Source organism: Alligator sinensis, unplaced genomic scaffold (genome assembly GCF_000455745.1).
Source record: "Alligator sinensis unplaced genomic scaffold, ASM45574v1 scaffold258_2, whole genome shotgun sequence".
Lineage (NCBI taxonomy): Eukaryota > Metazoa > Chordata > Crocodylia > Alligatoridae > Alligator > Alligator sinensis.
Window position 1 is genome coordinate 322,704 of NW_005842398.1, and position 18,145 is coordinate 340,848.

The 18,145-nt window shown below is 40.0% G+C and overlaps 1 protein-coding gene across 4 annotated transcripts in view; it reads right to left on the minus strand.

Annotated features, from left to right (window-relative positions):
• The window catches only part of SATB2 (SATB homeobox 2), a 168,116-nt gene that overhangs the window by 2,311 nt on the left and 147,660 nt on the right, over window positions 1-18,145 (minus strand). For 2 of the 4 annotated variants that reach the window (XM_025211268.1, XM_025211266.1), the window contains exon 10: window positions 96-149. The exons of the other annotated variants lie outside the window; for them this stretch is intronic. In XM_025211268.1, the coding sequence (XP_025067053.1) occupies window positions 135-149 (15 nt within the window). In that variant the 3' untranslated portion in view covers window positions 96-134. The remainder of the gene's footprint in view (window positions 1-95; window positions 150-18,145) is intronic. 4 annotated transcript variants of the gene reach the window in all.

Sequence of the window (18,145 nt, forward strand, 5' to 3'; positions counted from 1 at the left end):
GTAGGGAAATAATTATTAGGCCTCAAAGCTGCAGAGCTAACAAAAATCAATACGGACCAGATATTTAGCAAATAAAAGAAAATCTGGTCCTTCACCTGAAATAGTCACTCTTTTTTGCTTCAAGTCTTCTGACATCAGGAACAGCAACTCTACATTAAAAATGGGGTTAAAAGAAAGTGTGACAGAAATCTGTTCAAGGCTTGGATTGAATTTTATATAAAATTAATATTTCTCATTATAAAGCCAACATACGCTACATATGCATGTGGGAGCATGTGTACATGCACACACATCTTGTTAATTCAACCTGATGCTGCAAGAGCAAGATCTACTGTAGACTGCCAAAACATATGTACAAAGATGCATACATATTTTAAAGCTCCTGCATTCATAGAACCATAGACAATTAGGCTTGGAAGGGACCTCAGGAGGCTATCTAGTCCAACCCCCTGCTCAAAGCAGGACTATCCCCAAGCATATCACATCTCACCCAAGGCTTTGTTTAGCAGGGTCTTAAAAAAAACTTCCAAGGATGGAGTATCCACAACCTCTTGGTAACCTGTTCTGGTGCTTTACTACCCTCCTAGTGAGAAAGTTCTTCCTTATATCCACTGTATTTCATGGTGTATAAGTTGAGTTTTGAAGACAAATTTTTAACTCTTAAAATTCAACCTTGACTTATATACCATCCCCCACCTTGGTGCACAAGGTGCTGGAAGCCCAGGCAGGCTTGTGGGAGAGGCAGCATGCTGGTGGACTCCTGGTAAGTTAGATCAGGCCCCTGGGGCTTGGGCAGCACATGGCCCGCTGGCAGCCTGCCTGGCCAGCCCCGGTGAGGGCTGCTGCCACAGAGGGAGGGACCACCCTCTCCCCCTCAGCTCAGGGGCTGCCCAGCCTGCTGGCAGCTCACTCCCCAGCCGTGAAGCAAACAAGGAGGCTTTGTCAAAAGCAGGATCAGGCCCCTCACCACTTATGCCTGCAGCCAGTGCCTGCAGCTGGCAGGATACTTGGTGCTGCCTGGGAATGGGCTGGCATGCCTCAGGGGCAACACAGGGTGTTGGGCAGAGGCAGGGAGGGAGGCCGGCCCTGCCTGACATCCCTAGCTTCCCTCTCCTGCCCCTGCCCGACACCCCACGCTGCCCCCAAGGGTGCACCAGCCACTTCCCAGGCGGCACCAGGTGTCCTGCTGGCTGCAAGCACCTGCTGAAGGTAGAAGCAGTGAGGGGCCCAATCCTGCTTTCAGTGGAACCTCTCTGCCTGCCCCACGGCCAGAGAGCAAGTTGCCATGGGGCCAGGCACCCCGAGCTGCAGGGGAGCCCGGTCCTTCCCTCCGTGGCAGCAGTACCCCCCCAGTGCCGGCTGGGTGGGCTGCGTGCTGCCTGAGCTCCCAAGGGCCCAATCCAATTTCCTGGAAGCCCACCAGCACACTGCCTCTCCCATGAGCCTGCCCAGGCTTCCAGTGCCTCACACACCAAGGCTGGGTCGACATATACACTGGACATACAAAAATTCTAACTTTTTTGTAAAAAAAAAAAAAAAAAAAAAATGTGGCATGAACTTATACAAGGTGTCAACATATACACCATGAAGTACAGTAACTTAAACTTCCCTTGCTGCAGCTTGAGACCATTGCTCCTTGTTCTGTTATCTGCCTCTGAGAAGTCTAGTTCATTAGCATGCCCTTTATTATGAATGTACTTGGTCAAATGTCATCATGTTTTACACACTTATTAATAAATGTACTGTAATCTGTTTTGTAAAACTCATTCAGTCTTCATAACATGAAACCCCACAACAACAGCTATTGAACTTTTGCCAAGGAGTTGAGACTAGCAGAAATTCAGTGAACATAGCACACATGACATGACGATTCTAGAGTAGATTATGTTACCTTTACTCAAGTTGTTTATCACCTCATACCATGAGTAGTCTCACAAAAATCAAGAGGGCAACTAAGAACTGAGGTATTGCCTCAGTGTGAGAATGAGTTTGTGTGGTCCTCCATGGCAAGCTGGTATAAGCAGAAAAGTAAGAAATACAGTACTTCAACATATTAATTACATTAGGCATAAAAACACCAAGGCAGCTACATGGGGCATCTGCCCTCCAGAGTTTAAAGGCAGATGTCAACAGTGCTGACATGCAGGTTGGTACAATTCTGACATGACCCATTTGCAGGGAGGATCGTTGTAATAAATACATTTCAATTTCAGGGGAAAGTTTCACTTCTGTACATACATGTACACAGAGCATCAGCGAAATTGTGCCAATTACAGAGGGAAAGAAGAAAATAAAAATGAAAATGGTGAATTTTCTGTTGTGCACATCTCCTGCAGTAAGGAAGCATAGTGCTCCAGCTAACTGAATAATTAGATTACTCTTTAGGAATGTATTTGACCACAATTTTAAGAGATTTTCATTAATTTTATAAATAAAAGGTAAAATTCTTGACCAGTGTAAATCAGTGCTGATCCACCAAAATCAGTGGAGTAGGGCTGATTTACATCAGGTGAAAAACTGAACCAGTGTATTTTATAACACAGGTATTCCTCCATCGTGTGGCACAAAACTGGAGACAGTCCTATATGTTGTTCTGTGCATTACAATGCCAGTTAACAAGCAGTGTTTAACACCATGCGCAAACTGACTATGTGAATTTACAGATATCTGCATATGAGAAGCCCTAAGAAGCACTGTCCATCAGAAATGTTGAACTCAAGCACCAGCTATGGCAGATACGAAAGCATCCGGAGAGGGTGTGAATTACTCAGTTTATTCTTCTTGGAGCTGGAAATATGGGGTTTTTTTTCAGTCAACAAATAGCATGAGAAATTGATCCAGACTGAAAAATGTTACGAGACTTCCAATCAAATATAGTGATGGGAAAAATCCAAACAATACAGGATCAGCAGCAGTAAAATGTTTAATTTGGAGGAGATGAAGAGATGCCTACAGCATCTACAAAGCAATCAACCAAAGACAGGGCTGGAAAAAAATTACTTAACCCATTCTGAGCTGAAATGACCTTGCTATGCTTCCCAGAAGAGAAAACTGTTAACTATGGTTTATTAATACAATATATCAGAAATAGGTTGTGTTTTATTTGAGTTACTACCTTCTTAAATAAAGGTCTCCTCCTCCTTTTAGTTGCACCAATCTAAATCTAAAATGTATTTTTAGATTTATAATTTCACCAAATTCAGTGGAATTACTCTGGATTGGCACTAGGGTTAACACAGATTTTTAGAATATTAAATACAAATATAGGGTATAGACAAATTTACATTTTAGCTGCTTAAAAAGGGGAGGATGAGCTGCTGCTTGGGAGCACGAATCAGCTGTTATGATCTGTTATCTCTGCATGATCCTGCAGATACGTTAGCCAAATTCCTGTAAATCTGACCCCAAATGAAGCAAGATTACTTTGTAGCAGTACCGGCCCCTTCTATAACTACAGGGTCATGCAGACATAACTGCATTGTTAACAGCTTGCCTGGGTACCCTTTGGTACCGATACAATTGCTACATCTGTCTAGACCCACAGATATACAGATACAGATTATGAATAGTTTTTCATCTTCATTCTAATTCTAGCAGTTATTAACTTTTCTTGAATTACTAAAACGTTGTACAGGGTTTCTATGGCTAGAAGCAAATGTAATTATCGTGGCACCAGTTGTGCCGCAGCATGTCCCATGATGAGGACTGGCATGTCCACATGCCACTTTTCAAAGCAAGTTTAAAGAGCAGAGTCCCTGTGTGGTAACTGACAATCAGCTGATTGTTGGCCCTGGCTGGGACAGCCCTGGGTCCAGCTGGAGATCAGCTGGTTTTCAAAACCCCACACCCAGCAGCTCTGGCCAGGCTGCCAAGGCATGAGGGCATCAGAGACTGTCTGCAGGGGACTTTAAACCATGTGGATAGCCTTTGATCCCCTACACCCTAGCAGGGTGGCCAGAACTGCCAGACATGGAGTTTAAAATCCCCAGCAGGGGAAGCCCTGCACCTCCAGCTCCCCCCTCCTTCCACCAGGGACACCGGTTTGTTGGCCCAGCCCTGGTGAGCCAGGACTTTTAAAAACTGTGCATGCAGCTGGATCAGGGATGTCTAAAATAACACATGTGTAAGCCAGCTAGGCCACACACGTGGTTTTTAAAAGTCCCAGTACACTGGGGTCAGAGCTGACAATCAGCTGATTGTCACGTGCTCTGGGACCTTTAGAAACCATGTATGCAGTCCAGCTTTTTAAACATCCCTGGTACACAGGGACCCCAGGATTGGGGACAGGCCCTCTGATCCCAAGGTCCCTGTGTGTCAGGGATGTAGAATGCACTACCACTTGTCAGCGGTGCATTCCATAACCATACAGACATCCACCAAGATAAGGCCAAACAAACCGCTAATAGGTATTGCTGTGCAAACATCTGTGGGCATTTGTGGTGTGATAAACAGCAAGGGAATCTATATGCTTACATTTTGTCCTTCCATAAAGCTTTCTGTGTTGCCACAAAGGCAGAGGCTATTCACAGCCAAAGGGAAACAGACCTGTGGTTAAGGCCTTTTAAGTGAGAAGCAATTTTTGTTTTGTAACCACTCTTTTTTAAGCCAGGTTCAGGAAGTATCTTGGTGTGTTTATGCTGCTTGATTTTGTTTACTGTTTTGAATCAGAAGGATGATAGACTTTTTGTTTCTTTATAGTTCCAGTTCCAGAATTTATGGTCCTTATTATACTTCTGACCTGCAAGTAAAAATTCCCAATTATATCAACAAGTGTTCTGAATGCCACATTACTTTGTATTTTTAGTGAATACTGTTCTGGCACATTTAACCAAATACATTCTGTATTTATTGATTTTCTTTATGATTAAGATAGGGGGCATATGCATTTCTGTACACATGTGCAAGAACCAAGTTAAAATCTGTGATCTATCACAGAATAGCATTTGTATAGTAGGCTTTGGAGGTGGGGCAGAGGCTGGGGACAGGGAAACGACTGATACTCAACTGATATGTTGTTTTCCCAAAATACATCCTACTGTTTATTTGGTGGCTAAAGTCACATGATTACAATATGCTTTCCTTCTCTAGACACCACTCACTTTCTCTATGTCCTTCCTAGCCTCTGAAGCATATCTACATCTCCTATTTCCCCAGATAACTTGGCTGCCTCCCTGCTCATTAAAAGATTCACTTCAAACTTGGCCCCTTCATTTCTAAAGCTCTCCATAGTTTGAAGTGGCTTTTTTTTTGTCTCTCTCTCCTTCTGTTCTTTAAATACGAATGTGTCTTGGTCTTTTCATACAACTTCACTCACTCTTTGTGGAAGAGACTCATTTCCAGCACCTTCTGGCATCTGGACCTGCACTCCTCTTTTCCTTTTCCCCTGATTCTCCACCTACTTTCAAATCTGATTTGAAGACATATATTTAATTCATTCCCATGGAAGTCATTTTTCTGTCCCACTGGTAGATTTAGCTTCCAAACTGTAGAAGAACCACTATGCTCTAAACCATTTTAAAACAGAGTTGGCAGGAAAGATACTGTTCTTTGAAGTTTTACTCTAATACAGTCTAGCCACACACACACACACACACAGTTTTTTTTATATACATTAGCCTCCACTGACAGAAAATGTACAAAACACTAAATGATAGAAGTTGACTTAAAAAAGATAAAGTGACTAGTCTTAAATCGCACCGTATTTAAATATGATTTGAAGGCTACAATGAAAACCAGCTGGAAGCCATGTGTAAAATCTAATGGCACATGCCTGAAGGGGAGGAAGTAAGATGTTGAATGATTAAGTTTAGGAAAGTATATAATGTAGTGTATCATTACGGGAGTGATCTGGATTACTTGTAATAAGCTAAGGTTTTGTGGTCTTTTTAAAATCCAAAACAAAGAATTATTGGGGAGCAGAGGTCATTGCTTAGTCTTACAGGTAGCTGCTCCCCATCTCCTTAAGATGATTCTACATGAGAAAAGGCTTCAGGTAAACAAAGACAAAATTAACTCTCACAGAAAAGGGAAAGGAACAAGATCAACCACTGTGAACTCCACTGAACTACATCTCTATATCTGCATTGTATTTAATTTTGGCTAGACCCTACATCCCACTGAAGTTCGCTTCCAATTCCACCACTTCCTGTCTAGGATGTGAGACGACAAAATGGCTGGTCATGAAGGGAGCTATAATCCCTTAGACCCAAGCAAGACATTAAAAAAAAAAGGGTACTGCATGTCATCCTGTTAGCTATAGACTGTTTTGTGAAAAAACAGGTTTTGCTGCTTATATAAAACTGTTCCTGCAGATCAGAAACAGGAAACCACATTTCTATATCATTTGTATCATCAAAACTCCAAATTATTTGTTTAACAATGTGGTTTAATAGTTTCCTTTTTTAGCGAAGAAAATTAGTCAGTGAGATGAATCTTTCTGACACACTTCCCTGCATTCTTAGCTGAGATTATTAGGTGTTCCCCCCGCATCCTCATATCCATCATTTTCAATGCTCCACAAGATGACCTTCCTAGAAGACAAGACAGTTAATTTTCTACGTATACTCTTCTCTTCCTTTCCTCCTCTCTCTGCAGTGATTATATTCCCAGAAGGGAGGCAGAGCAGTTGTAGAATCTCAGGATGGCTTGTGCAGGTCAGTATCAGTTCCCATAAAGTTACTATATCACAAAGTTAGAAGCTGAAAGATTCCCTGGATTTAGATTTCTCTTCTACCAGAAAAAAGAATACCCATATTAGTATGAGCTCTAATTTTTTTAAGCTAAAATGTTTAGCTGAAATAAAATCCCTCCATCCATCCATACTTCCATTACTATCCTACAGAAACAATAAATTCTTTTTTCATTAAGGAGTATAGCAATTATATAGTTTTAGTTTGTTCAAGAACCATGACACACTGGTGTCAGAGAGATGAGAGAGATTTCCAAGTGTTTCTAGGTGGTAGGCACACACTGAGACCAGTTATAGATGATATTCAGTTCAGACATTTGGGCTCAGTCTTGCTCATTAAGTCAACAGGATTTTTCAATAACTTTGCCAAAAGTGGGATCAGGCCTTTTGTGGGCAGCTCAATTACCACTTAACTCATTAAGTGCCTACTTTGGAAAAGTTGCCTTACTAGACCTTGGTCCAAGACTACTATTGCAGTTAATGAAAAGACTACCACTGAGTTCAGTTCATCTAGATCAGTGGGGCCAACCTTGTTGGCAGGAGTGCCACAAATTAACCCTGAACCATCCCCAACTTCCATGCTGATCCCCTGCCTGATCTGCTGATCTGCTCTCTGCCCTGTGCTCCCTAGCTGATCTGCTGCTCTGCTTTCTACTCCCTGTCCTATCTGCTACGGTACTGCCCGTGTCCTTTCCAGTCTGCTACATGCCACACAGAGACCACTTATGGCACGCATGCCACAGGTAGGCCACCCTGGTTTAGGTAAGGCCCATAAAGGTCTGCAACCGATAATTTGCCATCAAAGAGCAGCTGTGCTGCTCCATCAATGGTCACATATTTTTGGATTGACCTTAGAATGCCAGAATTACTATAATGAATCAGTCAAAGGCCAGGCTTAGGAGAATGCACTATCTTCCAACATTAAGGTAATCTTGTCGAGACTGTATACACACGCACACAATTTTAGATATTATCTTTAGATACTGCAATATACAAGAATAGAGGTGAACGAGCTATGCAGTAAACAACACTGAATGCTAACAAAGATTTCCAATCTGAGAGTCATACCAGTAGGAGTATTAATTTAAAAGAATCACTATACCAAGACACTTTACAGGCTTCTAGGAATGCCTGCACAAGAAACTGGAACAGAAGTTATATTTCCACCTGTGCTCATTTTTTGTTTTGAAGCAGAAGCTGTTAAGACTCATCATGCCTTGCAAAACGTATTTGTTCAGATAAATAATGCAGCACTAATTACAACCCAAAATGAAGTATTTTATTTGGGTTCGTTCTTGTGGCTGTGATTTTACACCATGACTTCATAAAGATGTGTTAAAATTTGTGGTTTAATTTCATTGTTTTTCTTGGATTATACAGCATCCTAAGGTCAAAATTCAGGAAAAATCCAAACTGTTATTAAAAAAGAAAAAGTATCTATGAAGTGATGACAAATTGCAGACTACAGGTGTTAGATTACATTTTGACTCCAGGCAGGTTTAATATACTATAGTTTCCTTTTACAATTGCTCCTAGCAGGTACTGTTATCAGTAGGGGATTTAAAAAAAATATGGTACTCAATAAAAGAAGACCGTGTCAAAAGAAATCAATATGAGCGTGCAAAATGGTAGGAAGTCTGACATGGATATATATGTTCACTTTCATCTAGCTTTAGTCTGAGATTCCTTTAATTTTGTAACCACAATGCTAGTAGCTTTTTCTAGAGTATTGGTTTTGGGGTTTTTGTTTTTTTTTCAAATGCAGTTTAATAATTGCTTGCAAAAAATAAACACCAGTATTGTGTTTCGCCTACAATCTGCAATACATGATGTACTTTGTTTTATCATGGACCAAATAAATCTTTACGGGTTAGTTGGTTAGAATAACCTTTAACCCAATAGCACTAATTCTTCTTTGCAGATGCAAAGAAACAGCAGCTGATTGAAAAATAAATAAATAAAACCACTCAGCCCTTCTCTGTCACTTTTCATCTGAACAATATACAGGCTGTGAGGGAAGTGGAGAGTGGGGAAAATTGGAGGAATGAAAAGGTGGAAAAAGCAGGAAAATAAAAGGTTTGCAAGAAAACTGAATTCAAATACAAGCATAGTTTCTATTTCTAGAGAGGACTGTGGACTGGTACAGTGCAATTCATTTCAACATCTTTCCAGCACACATTCCATATGCTTCCCTTTGCTTTATGGCAATCAAGTCGCTTAAGGGCAGGAAATAAATGGTGATCAGAAAACATGGCAAGCCACTGAACACCAAGCTTCTGAAACAGGGACCTAATCCTGCACGCATTCTCTGTGCACACACCATAATGGAATGGTGCTCTCAAGTTTTCACTAGAGCAGCATCAACATTTTATGTTCTTGTATGGTTAATGGAGACAAAAGAGTGAATTGTTTGACTCTCCCTAAAAACATGTGACTTGGAAAATATCCAGTAGTGTGCTGCCATCACATCAGAAGCAGGAAATGTAAAGTGTTAGCAAAATCTAATTAATCTTGACTTTAAAAATTTTTTAAATAAATAAGTGTCCTCTCCCCTCCTAGCACACACTGCTCCCATTAACATTAATAGTGGTTCAGTATGCATCAAAGAGCAAATATACCACAACCATTTTTAAAAGCTATCATCACAGGAGATAAAATATAAATTACAGCCTTATGACAATGTGTTGCTAAGAGGCTACATGTGTGACGTGGCTCACAGTGACAATTGGGGATGACCAGATAACATTTGGACAGGTCTAAAGTACTCAAGTTACTATAAAATACATCTTGGCATGAGAATTTTTTTTTTTAACTAAAAAACAATGAACAATTACTTTCTGCACAGTTGTTTGAAGAATGTTTACAAATCAATTTTTGTAAAAGAGAATTTTCCGCCATTACTTTACCACAATCATGATCTTATTCCTCAGTAATGCATGGCTTATTTCCCCTTCCTAATCTATGTTAATAGACAGCATGTGCCTACACAAAAGTCACTATTTTGCGTGGATCATGTCTAAAAAAAAGTGTGACCCTAAAAATGTAAAGCAATGAACTTGTATCTAGTGGAGATAACTGCGCATCTTGAACAGTAACTAAACTCTTCACACAAAAGCACAGCTGACTTTCATTGCTGTGCAGTACACAGGAACTTGCTGACTGTATTGTATAGCATAAACCTCCTGCTGATGATCATTACTGAATTAGCTCTGAATTCCCACCTTTTTCTGGTTTAAGCCAGTATACTTCACAGTTAGTTTGTGACAGTGAATTCACTCTTCTAGCTGAAGCCTAAGAATTTCACAAACAAATATTGTGTTCTTGACAGACAAATGAGAAGGGGTGGGGTGGGGTGGGACAACAATGACATCACTCCTTTCTTCTCTCCATATCAACTGTTCCAGGGCTGTCTAATGCCATGATATCAAAACGGCACAAAGTAAGACTTAGGTTCCTTCTGAGTCTTAATAATTCAAGGCTAGGGTACTGAACTGTCTCTTGACCCCAAGGCTAAGGACAGCAGTTACACATAAAATGGTTTAAGTGACCACAAACTGGTTTAAACCTGTAACGGAACAGAAATTCACTACTTATATACCACTTTCAAAATGGCCAAAACTGGTTTAATATAAACTTGGTTGAATGCAGTATCAGACTTAGCTGACTTAGGTCAAACCAGTTTAAGGAACTTCTGTCCCAGACCCCTTCCTGGTTTAAGTTAACTCACAGTCCCCCAGCATCCTAGGATGCTTTGCAGCCCTGGGCTGGGCTGTGCTGTCTGCTCCAGCAGAACACAGTTGGCCCTGCCCCTCTGCTCCCTAGCTGGAGCACTATCGCTGCTCCAGCTGACTGAAAAGGGGGTGGGGGTAGGAAACCCCGCTCAGGACTGCAGCTGGGGTCTGCCTGGCAGCGGTGCAGGGTGTTGCCAGACCCTGACCAGCACACTGAGGCAGAGGGGAGGGAGGGGGTTTAGAGCCCCTTCCCTCCACTCTCCTACCAGCATGACTCCAGCCAGGGTCTGCCTGGCAAGGGTGCAGCAGCCCCTGCCAGGCTCTACAACATCCCACCCCCCTTCACCTGGGGTCCCATGTCAGTGGGAGAGGGGAGGGAGGGAGGTAAAGGAGGAGCAGTGGGGGAAAGTCTGGCAGGGGCTGCTGTGCCCCTGCCAGGCAAACTCCCACTGGGATCCCATGTTGGTGGGAGAGGGGAGGCAGGGAGGTTTAAACCCTCCTCCCTCCCCTTCTTCACCTCAGCATGCAGGCTAAGGGCCAGGGTCTGGTCATGTCCCCTGCCCCCATATCTCAAGTGGCAAGCAGGGAAAAGTCTTGAGACACACTTTGGCTGAGGACTGTGCAGGCCCGGGTAGGGGTTTAACCCCCTCCCCAATCATATTCAGCAGCCTGCCAGGGCCTGGTCACACGCCCTTCCCTCAGCTGAAGCAAGGAGTAGGGGAAAACCTGGAGGGCTTCTCTCTCAGCTTCCTTCCAGCTTTCCAGCCACTGCTAAAAGGAAGTGGGGGCTTGTCTAGTACTCCCCTCTCAAACACACACTTCTAGTCTGAGCCACTGAAGGCATGTGGCTACATTTCCAGAATTAAAAGTGAATGTCTATATGTCTATTCACTTGCTTCTCAGTTTAGACTAACCTGCAAAGATTGAATGGATTCAGGCTCAGGCTTTTTGAATGTCTGTACTTAGCCCAATTCACAGTCAGTAGAGGATGTGAGCAAACAAGATGGACCTCTAAACCTCTTGGGGCATTTATACACATGCATTTGTCTGCTCTGATGTACCAGAAATCCAGCGCATCAAAGCAAACTCAATTAATCAATTCTGCTCTGCACGCAAGCTAATGCGCCCGGCACTGCATTGCATACATTTGTATAAATGACAAAATGTTCATCAGCGCTGAGAAAATGGTGGTAGTTTGCTTTTGAACTAAAACCCCTTCGATACTTCAACTAAAGCACCTTTTAAAAGTGCCTGGCACTGCAGTGCAACCATATATACAAATGAGTTTGTTTGTTTGTTTTGTTTTCCATATTTTGGTATCTTCTGCTTTAAAAAAAAAAAAAAAGCTTCCATTCTCTGCATGTTGTTCTTTACTCACCAGATCATAATAGAATTTGCTCTTAGCCTGACTAAGATCTTTCTTGCCAAGCTCCAGCCTAGAACAAAGTTTAAGGTCAAGTTATAAACCCCATAACTATGGTGGCACAAGTGGCGCCACTATAATCATGTCATTTTCCAGCTGCTTAGATTAAGAAGAGGGTTTTGAATTATTTAAGGGAGGATATGTTTGGATTAGACATTTTATTCTGGGGGGTAATTATTTGTCCCATCAAACTGTTTGCGGCCTTGCACATGGCTATTTGGGCTTCCAAGAATATCTAACTGTTCTGTTAATTTTTACAATAGGGGCACTCAGAAGTCAGAAGAACCTGACTGTTATGGTTAGTGAAAATAGCAGATTTGTGCTGATAAAACACTACTCAGCATGTTTTTTGCTTTCTGGACCTAACCACCAATGCACTTAATAACAGGACTTGAGCAAACTATACTGTGTGAATCAAACACATAAAAGTATAAATATTCCTTTTTTAGAAAGCAAGTCTCAAACAGTGCATTATAATTAACTGGCATGGTAAAAAGCAAAATATCCAGAATTACCACACACACACACACGACTGGCATAATATACTTTATTATACCCTTAGCTTAAAATTGGGTAAATAAAGTCAAATGATCAAAGTACAGTCTTCTACTGTCCCTTGCCTCATAGTCTATGAAGGCTTTTGGGAACTGTATTAGGCATCTTTCATCTTTAAGGTTTTCATTTTGAAAAGGTATGGATAGCAGTCTTGAAAACACTGGAAAAAGTATCTAGTATTTTCTAAATGTTAATCTAATTTTGCTTGTCTAGTTACTTTGGCCAGTTTCCCACTAGCTTCATAGAGAAACCTACTAGACTAGTAGTACTAGTACCCAGAACTAGTTTTATTTTTGGAAATGACAGCTTTTGTAAATTGAAAGCTATAAAGAAGTCTTCCTATGATGCTTAGACTTTTGTAATACATGTAGTATACGAGCTTTCTAGTCAAAAGACTAGAAGATATGCAGTTGAAAAAAAGTGTACTTTATTCTTTCGTATCGAAAAAAAATAAAACAATTCAATGTAGATTGGGATGGCTGATGCAAAAGACAGGGCTAGAGACTGGGAGACAGCATAACTAGTTATTAAAGCAAGAGACTAGGGTCATGACCTCCCAGTTTCATTCCTAATTCTGCCACTGACTCATCTGAAAATTCAGTGCAAAATTATCTTACCCAAGTCAGAGGGAAGCAGCAAGATTTGATGCACAATTTGCAGTTTGCTGAGGTCTTTGGGCGAGGAACTTTGATTTGCACTTGAAATGCAAGAAAACAGTAATTTCATATTCTGTGCCAGAGCTACATTTTCTTCAGCCAATTTTTTTTTTTTACATAATACAGATTCACTGATATATTTAGTGAATTCACATCATTTTTCCCAAATTATATGGATCAAAAAGAAGCAAAAAAAATTATGAAAAAGAACCCCTTTTGGTTAGGCATTTTAAAAACAAAACATTCGATTTTTTTTTATTCAAATAATATTTGTTTTTAAATGTCCTTTGCTTTTATAATGTAAAACCTTAAAATATTAGAAAATAATTTATTTTTCTGTTCAACCATTTTTTCCCAATTTTTGTACAACTGCCAGAAAAATGAATAACTGAAATGTATAACAGGTGCTAATCTTTCATTGTGTTCCCCATATAACTTCTGTTAGCATTCATAAGAATTGTGCGCCCATGCTAATAGGGAAACAACATGAAAGAATGAGAAGGAATGTCGTTTTATAAAAGGAACCAAGTATGTGTCTTTCTTATCTCAAAATCCAATAAAGCTTATGGTCTCTGTTCCATGTGGGAATTCCTTAGTCAACACAGGTCCAGTTTGCTTAGAAATCCTTGTGAAACTAAAAAGTTACTTAAAACATGTTCCGGCCACAGACTTCGTAGAGTTAAGTATGTATGTTTCCTTTTGTTTGCCTGAGGGGAAAAATGTATCTTGGGATCTACACACTGATTATGCTGCATTTCACCAGGATTTCATTCTATTTCCCACAAAAATCAGAACATAAAACAAATATTATCAACACCAGCATGCAAGGTAAGGAGTCATCTACTTACATTATTTCTCCTAACCTTTCTTATAATCATGCAACTAGAAAATCCACAGCCTTGATCTATTCAATTCAGCCAACCCACACTTCAACAGGCAGAACCGAAAAGAGCCTTGCTGTTGAGAGAAGTAGGTCTCAATTCTGATCTCAGCTGTAGCAGGAGAATCTAGGAGTAATGTTACCCCAAGGTGGTGTTGCTTCACTGGTGTAAAGCCAGAGTGAAAGAAGCCCCTTGAATGGCATCAAGAGTCTTGATCAGACCAAGAGACCAGCCAAGGTAATAAATAAAAAACAATTCAAAATTAGAGAATAAAAACATTAATACTAAATTCAGCAGTACCAAAAGTTAAAGTGCATGATAAATGGTTAAAGACAATCACAAGATCTATGTGCTAGAAACAATGTCTCTTGACAGAATTAACTGTAAATTAAACCAGCCCTACTTTTAAAGCTTCCAGTGGAGTTGTCATTGTCATGAGCAAACCCAAACTAGCTGGCCTCAAACAAGGACTGTTGTAGCTGATCCATACTGATCTCTCGAGGAACGCACATACATAGGAAGTCAAGAGTTGAAGGAAAAGAAAACAACTAGAGTTTCTAACCAAGTTTTCCATGTAGCTTTCCTCCCTAACATAGCAGATGGTTTACAGTTAGTCAGGGTCAGAGACTGCCCTTGTGGCTTCCTGCCTGCCTGCCTGCCTTTGTAACTTATCTAGATCTTATCAAGATATGCAGTACAAAAAAATTAGAAAAGCTAAGTACAGAAATTAGAGGAACTAAATACAAACCAAGCTCCATTTTGCACTTGTGAAGAGTAACAAGCATATCAACATTCACAGTTCACTTGTATAGCACACTGGATATGATTTTTGAGAGGTATCAAGTGCTTCTTTTATTGCTGCGGTGCTTAGCACATGGAAAAGTCAGGCTAAATATTTTTAATATACTGCTGTCTATGCAGGGACCGGAAAAAAAGCCCACTTGTATTTAACTTGCTTTGGAGAAAGCTCACTCCGATTAGAGCCTTTTGTAATTCTCCTGACACCAGTTTACAACTGTATCCTGCTTATCAACTGAACTCAGGGCCGGGTTTTGAAGTTTTTACTGTTTATTTACCATCAGAGGTAGTGGCACTAGTGTGGGGAAGGACTATAAGGTCTGGCCCTATCCTTTAAGACCAATCTATTTAGTACAGAGCATTGCCTACATCTCTAATACGTGAGGGGAGTACACTCAAAAAGTGCTAGATATACAAATTACATTTTTTTTTTTAAAGCTTCAGGTGAAATAATTATTTAGCATAATTGCAATCCTGCAAGTAAGAACAAACAACATACACCCCCTTCCCCTTGAACTACTGTACAAAAGACCACTCAAAATTAAACTCTGAATACCCTGTTGGTGGTTCTAGTTTTAAACTAAGGACAGTTCTGCCTAAAGCAAAACTTTGAGGTCAACCAGCAATTAACTGAAAGGTTCTGACTGAATATGCTATTATTGACTGCTCTCACATCATACAGCTTCCTGTATATTATACCTTATGTGCTGTCTAGGTGCCAAGACATTAAACTGTCAATAATCTATTAATACTGAACTACCACTCCCTCCTTATTCTCCCATGCAAATACTGTCAAGCAGAGGAACTACACTGAAAAAATGCAAATTCTAAAATTGGAAGGGAAATTAGTTCTTTAGGTTATATCTTTACTTGGTTCTGGCTTAATGTACAGCAACAATCAAAAAACAATGATGCATACTCTATGGCTATACAGAAAAAATTGTAATAAATCAGACATGATTAAGACCATATCCTCAAATGTGGCTTTCCTTTCCAAGCCATCTTTAAATAGTCTAAGTTAAATTTAATTAACAATTTACAATGAGGAGAGAGAAATTATTTAAAGAGAGGTCTACAGGTCCTTAACATTCAGTGTCTGGGAAACAGTTGTATATAAAAAAAAGTTTTAATGAATTTAATAGAGAAAAGCACTTTAATTAAATGCTGTCAAAGAGTATTGTATTAATGACTGCACATAAAGGAATTTAAAGCAAGCCAAGTATATTTAGCAAATAGGAACTGGGCTTTCAAAGGCTGTGACTATTTATGTTTCAGCATTTGCAATGCATCTAGAAGATCACGTTGCCAATTGAAAGCAGTTATGTTATTAGATATGATTTTATTTATTGTGGATTATTAAAATTTCAAATGCCACAGGGAATAAATTTATTTCACTTCCAAAATGAAGCTACAAAAATATTTCCTGCTCGTTCAGTAAGAGGAAAATTGGAAAGGAAATAAATAATAAATAGTAATAATAACTTAGCACTTAACTAGTGAAATGCTGTCTAGACATATCTTTTAAGGGGCATGCTGAATCCTTGAATGTTAATATGTTTGTTTCTTTCTCATACAATTGGATAACTTCATAGTTGAGACCATACCACTTCATAATAAAGCTGGAGAAACACAGTTATATAGCCATTAAGTTGTCACAATGGGTTTTTGTAATATATTGAATGAAAGCCACAAAAGTTGTAATCAGATAGGTACAAGGATTCCCAGAAAGTATGAAAAGATTCTGGCCACCATCTTTTTCTACATCTAAAGCAAGAGGTAGGACAAAAGGATTTAGAGGTTCAAACCCGATCAGGACACCTATGTATACAAATCTTACTAAACTGTGTGGCTAAATCCCCTCATCAGGCTGGAAATAATTCCAAATCTTTTTGTAGTGTCTTGCATGGGTGAAGTGTAGGGCAGGGAGGAAAGGAGACCTTCCTACTCCCCCTCACCCATAGGCTTTGGATTCAAGAGAAAGACAAAAAAAATGGGCATAGCCTATTTAAGTGTACACAAGCTCACACATGCACACATAGCAGAGATAAAGACGACCAGAAAACCCAGTGGGGGTACATAAAAAGATTTCTTACTGTATCAGTACACATGTAATTACAAAGATAAGGTCCCAATTGAAAACCAGAGGTCTTTTGGTCTTAGATCAGTGGCATAATGTGGCCTATGAAATCCAAGACAATTCCAGGATTTATTATGTTTTTCTTGTAGTGCACATACATAACTATGTTGTTGGGTTGGGTTTTTTTGTTTTTTTTTTTTATCCCCCAGAAGTAACTAGTGATTTTGGATGCCTCAATTTGAGACACTATAAAGGCTTGGTTCCTTCAGGGGATTGATGTTTAACTTTTTCTAATAATCAGGCCCCTTTCAGGGCTATCAGCTCAGGCTCCCAAAAACTGAGTTACCTCAAAAACATTATCCATTTCTGAACTGTATTTATTTAGTTATTTATACATAAATATAGCCCTTAGCTTGTAATTGAAAACATAAGAAAGTGGGTGGAAGCAGGGGAAATGAATTTGAAAGATGCAGAACTTGGGCACCTACTTCCTTTTAGGATTAGAAGAATGATCATAAGTAGTGAATTTCAGCTTTCTAAATAAATTATCTAATTATTTTTAAAGCCTTTTATTAAAGTCATGTGTGATCTGTGCTTAGAATGTAGCCTTTGTTGTTCCAGAGTACGGATCTCTCAAACAGCTTCACTTCTGATGCGTGCTAAGATATTTTAGAACATTCTTTGAACTACTGTAAACATAGATGAATGTGAGAATGTATGTGTGCGCACACGTGCAGGCTTCTATACTGTTTAGATATACTATATGAGACTAGCACATGCAGAAAATATCTCCATTTTGATATGTACATAATCAGACAAGCATTAACCATGTATGTGGAATACACACCTCATTAAAATTGGTCTCTGCATAGCTACAATTTTAGACATTTGCTTATCAGCCACCACCAAGGAAACAGCAGTGATAATCAAGAGAGAGGAAGGATTGGTCAGTGATTCAAACCCCAGCCTGAAAATCTTCAAAGCCAGGTGCAAGTCAATCAGCTCCCACCATGCTTTTGGGAGTACTGCTCTGTCATGCACCATTCACCATACTCCTGGCTCTTATGCCACATGTGCCAAACCTAGAAATGGGATGATGAAGTCACTCCAGGAGAGCCCACAAGCTGCTTTTCTCAAGATCTGTCTCCAGAGTTCTTGCAGACAGTGCTTCTGTCCCATTTCCAGGTTTGGAGCAGGCAAAGCTGGGGCAGATGTGCAGTCATGCTAACAAGCAAAACCAATATAGAAAAATCCAGACTCTCTCTGTACCTGCCTACACACAATCAAATAATATGGAAGAATTATCTCAGGTTTGTTTTCTTGGTAGAAAAACTTA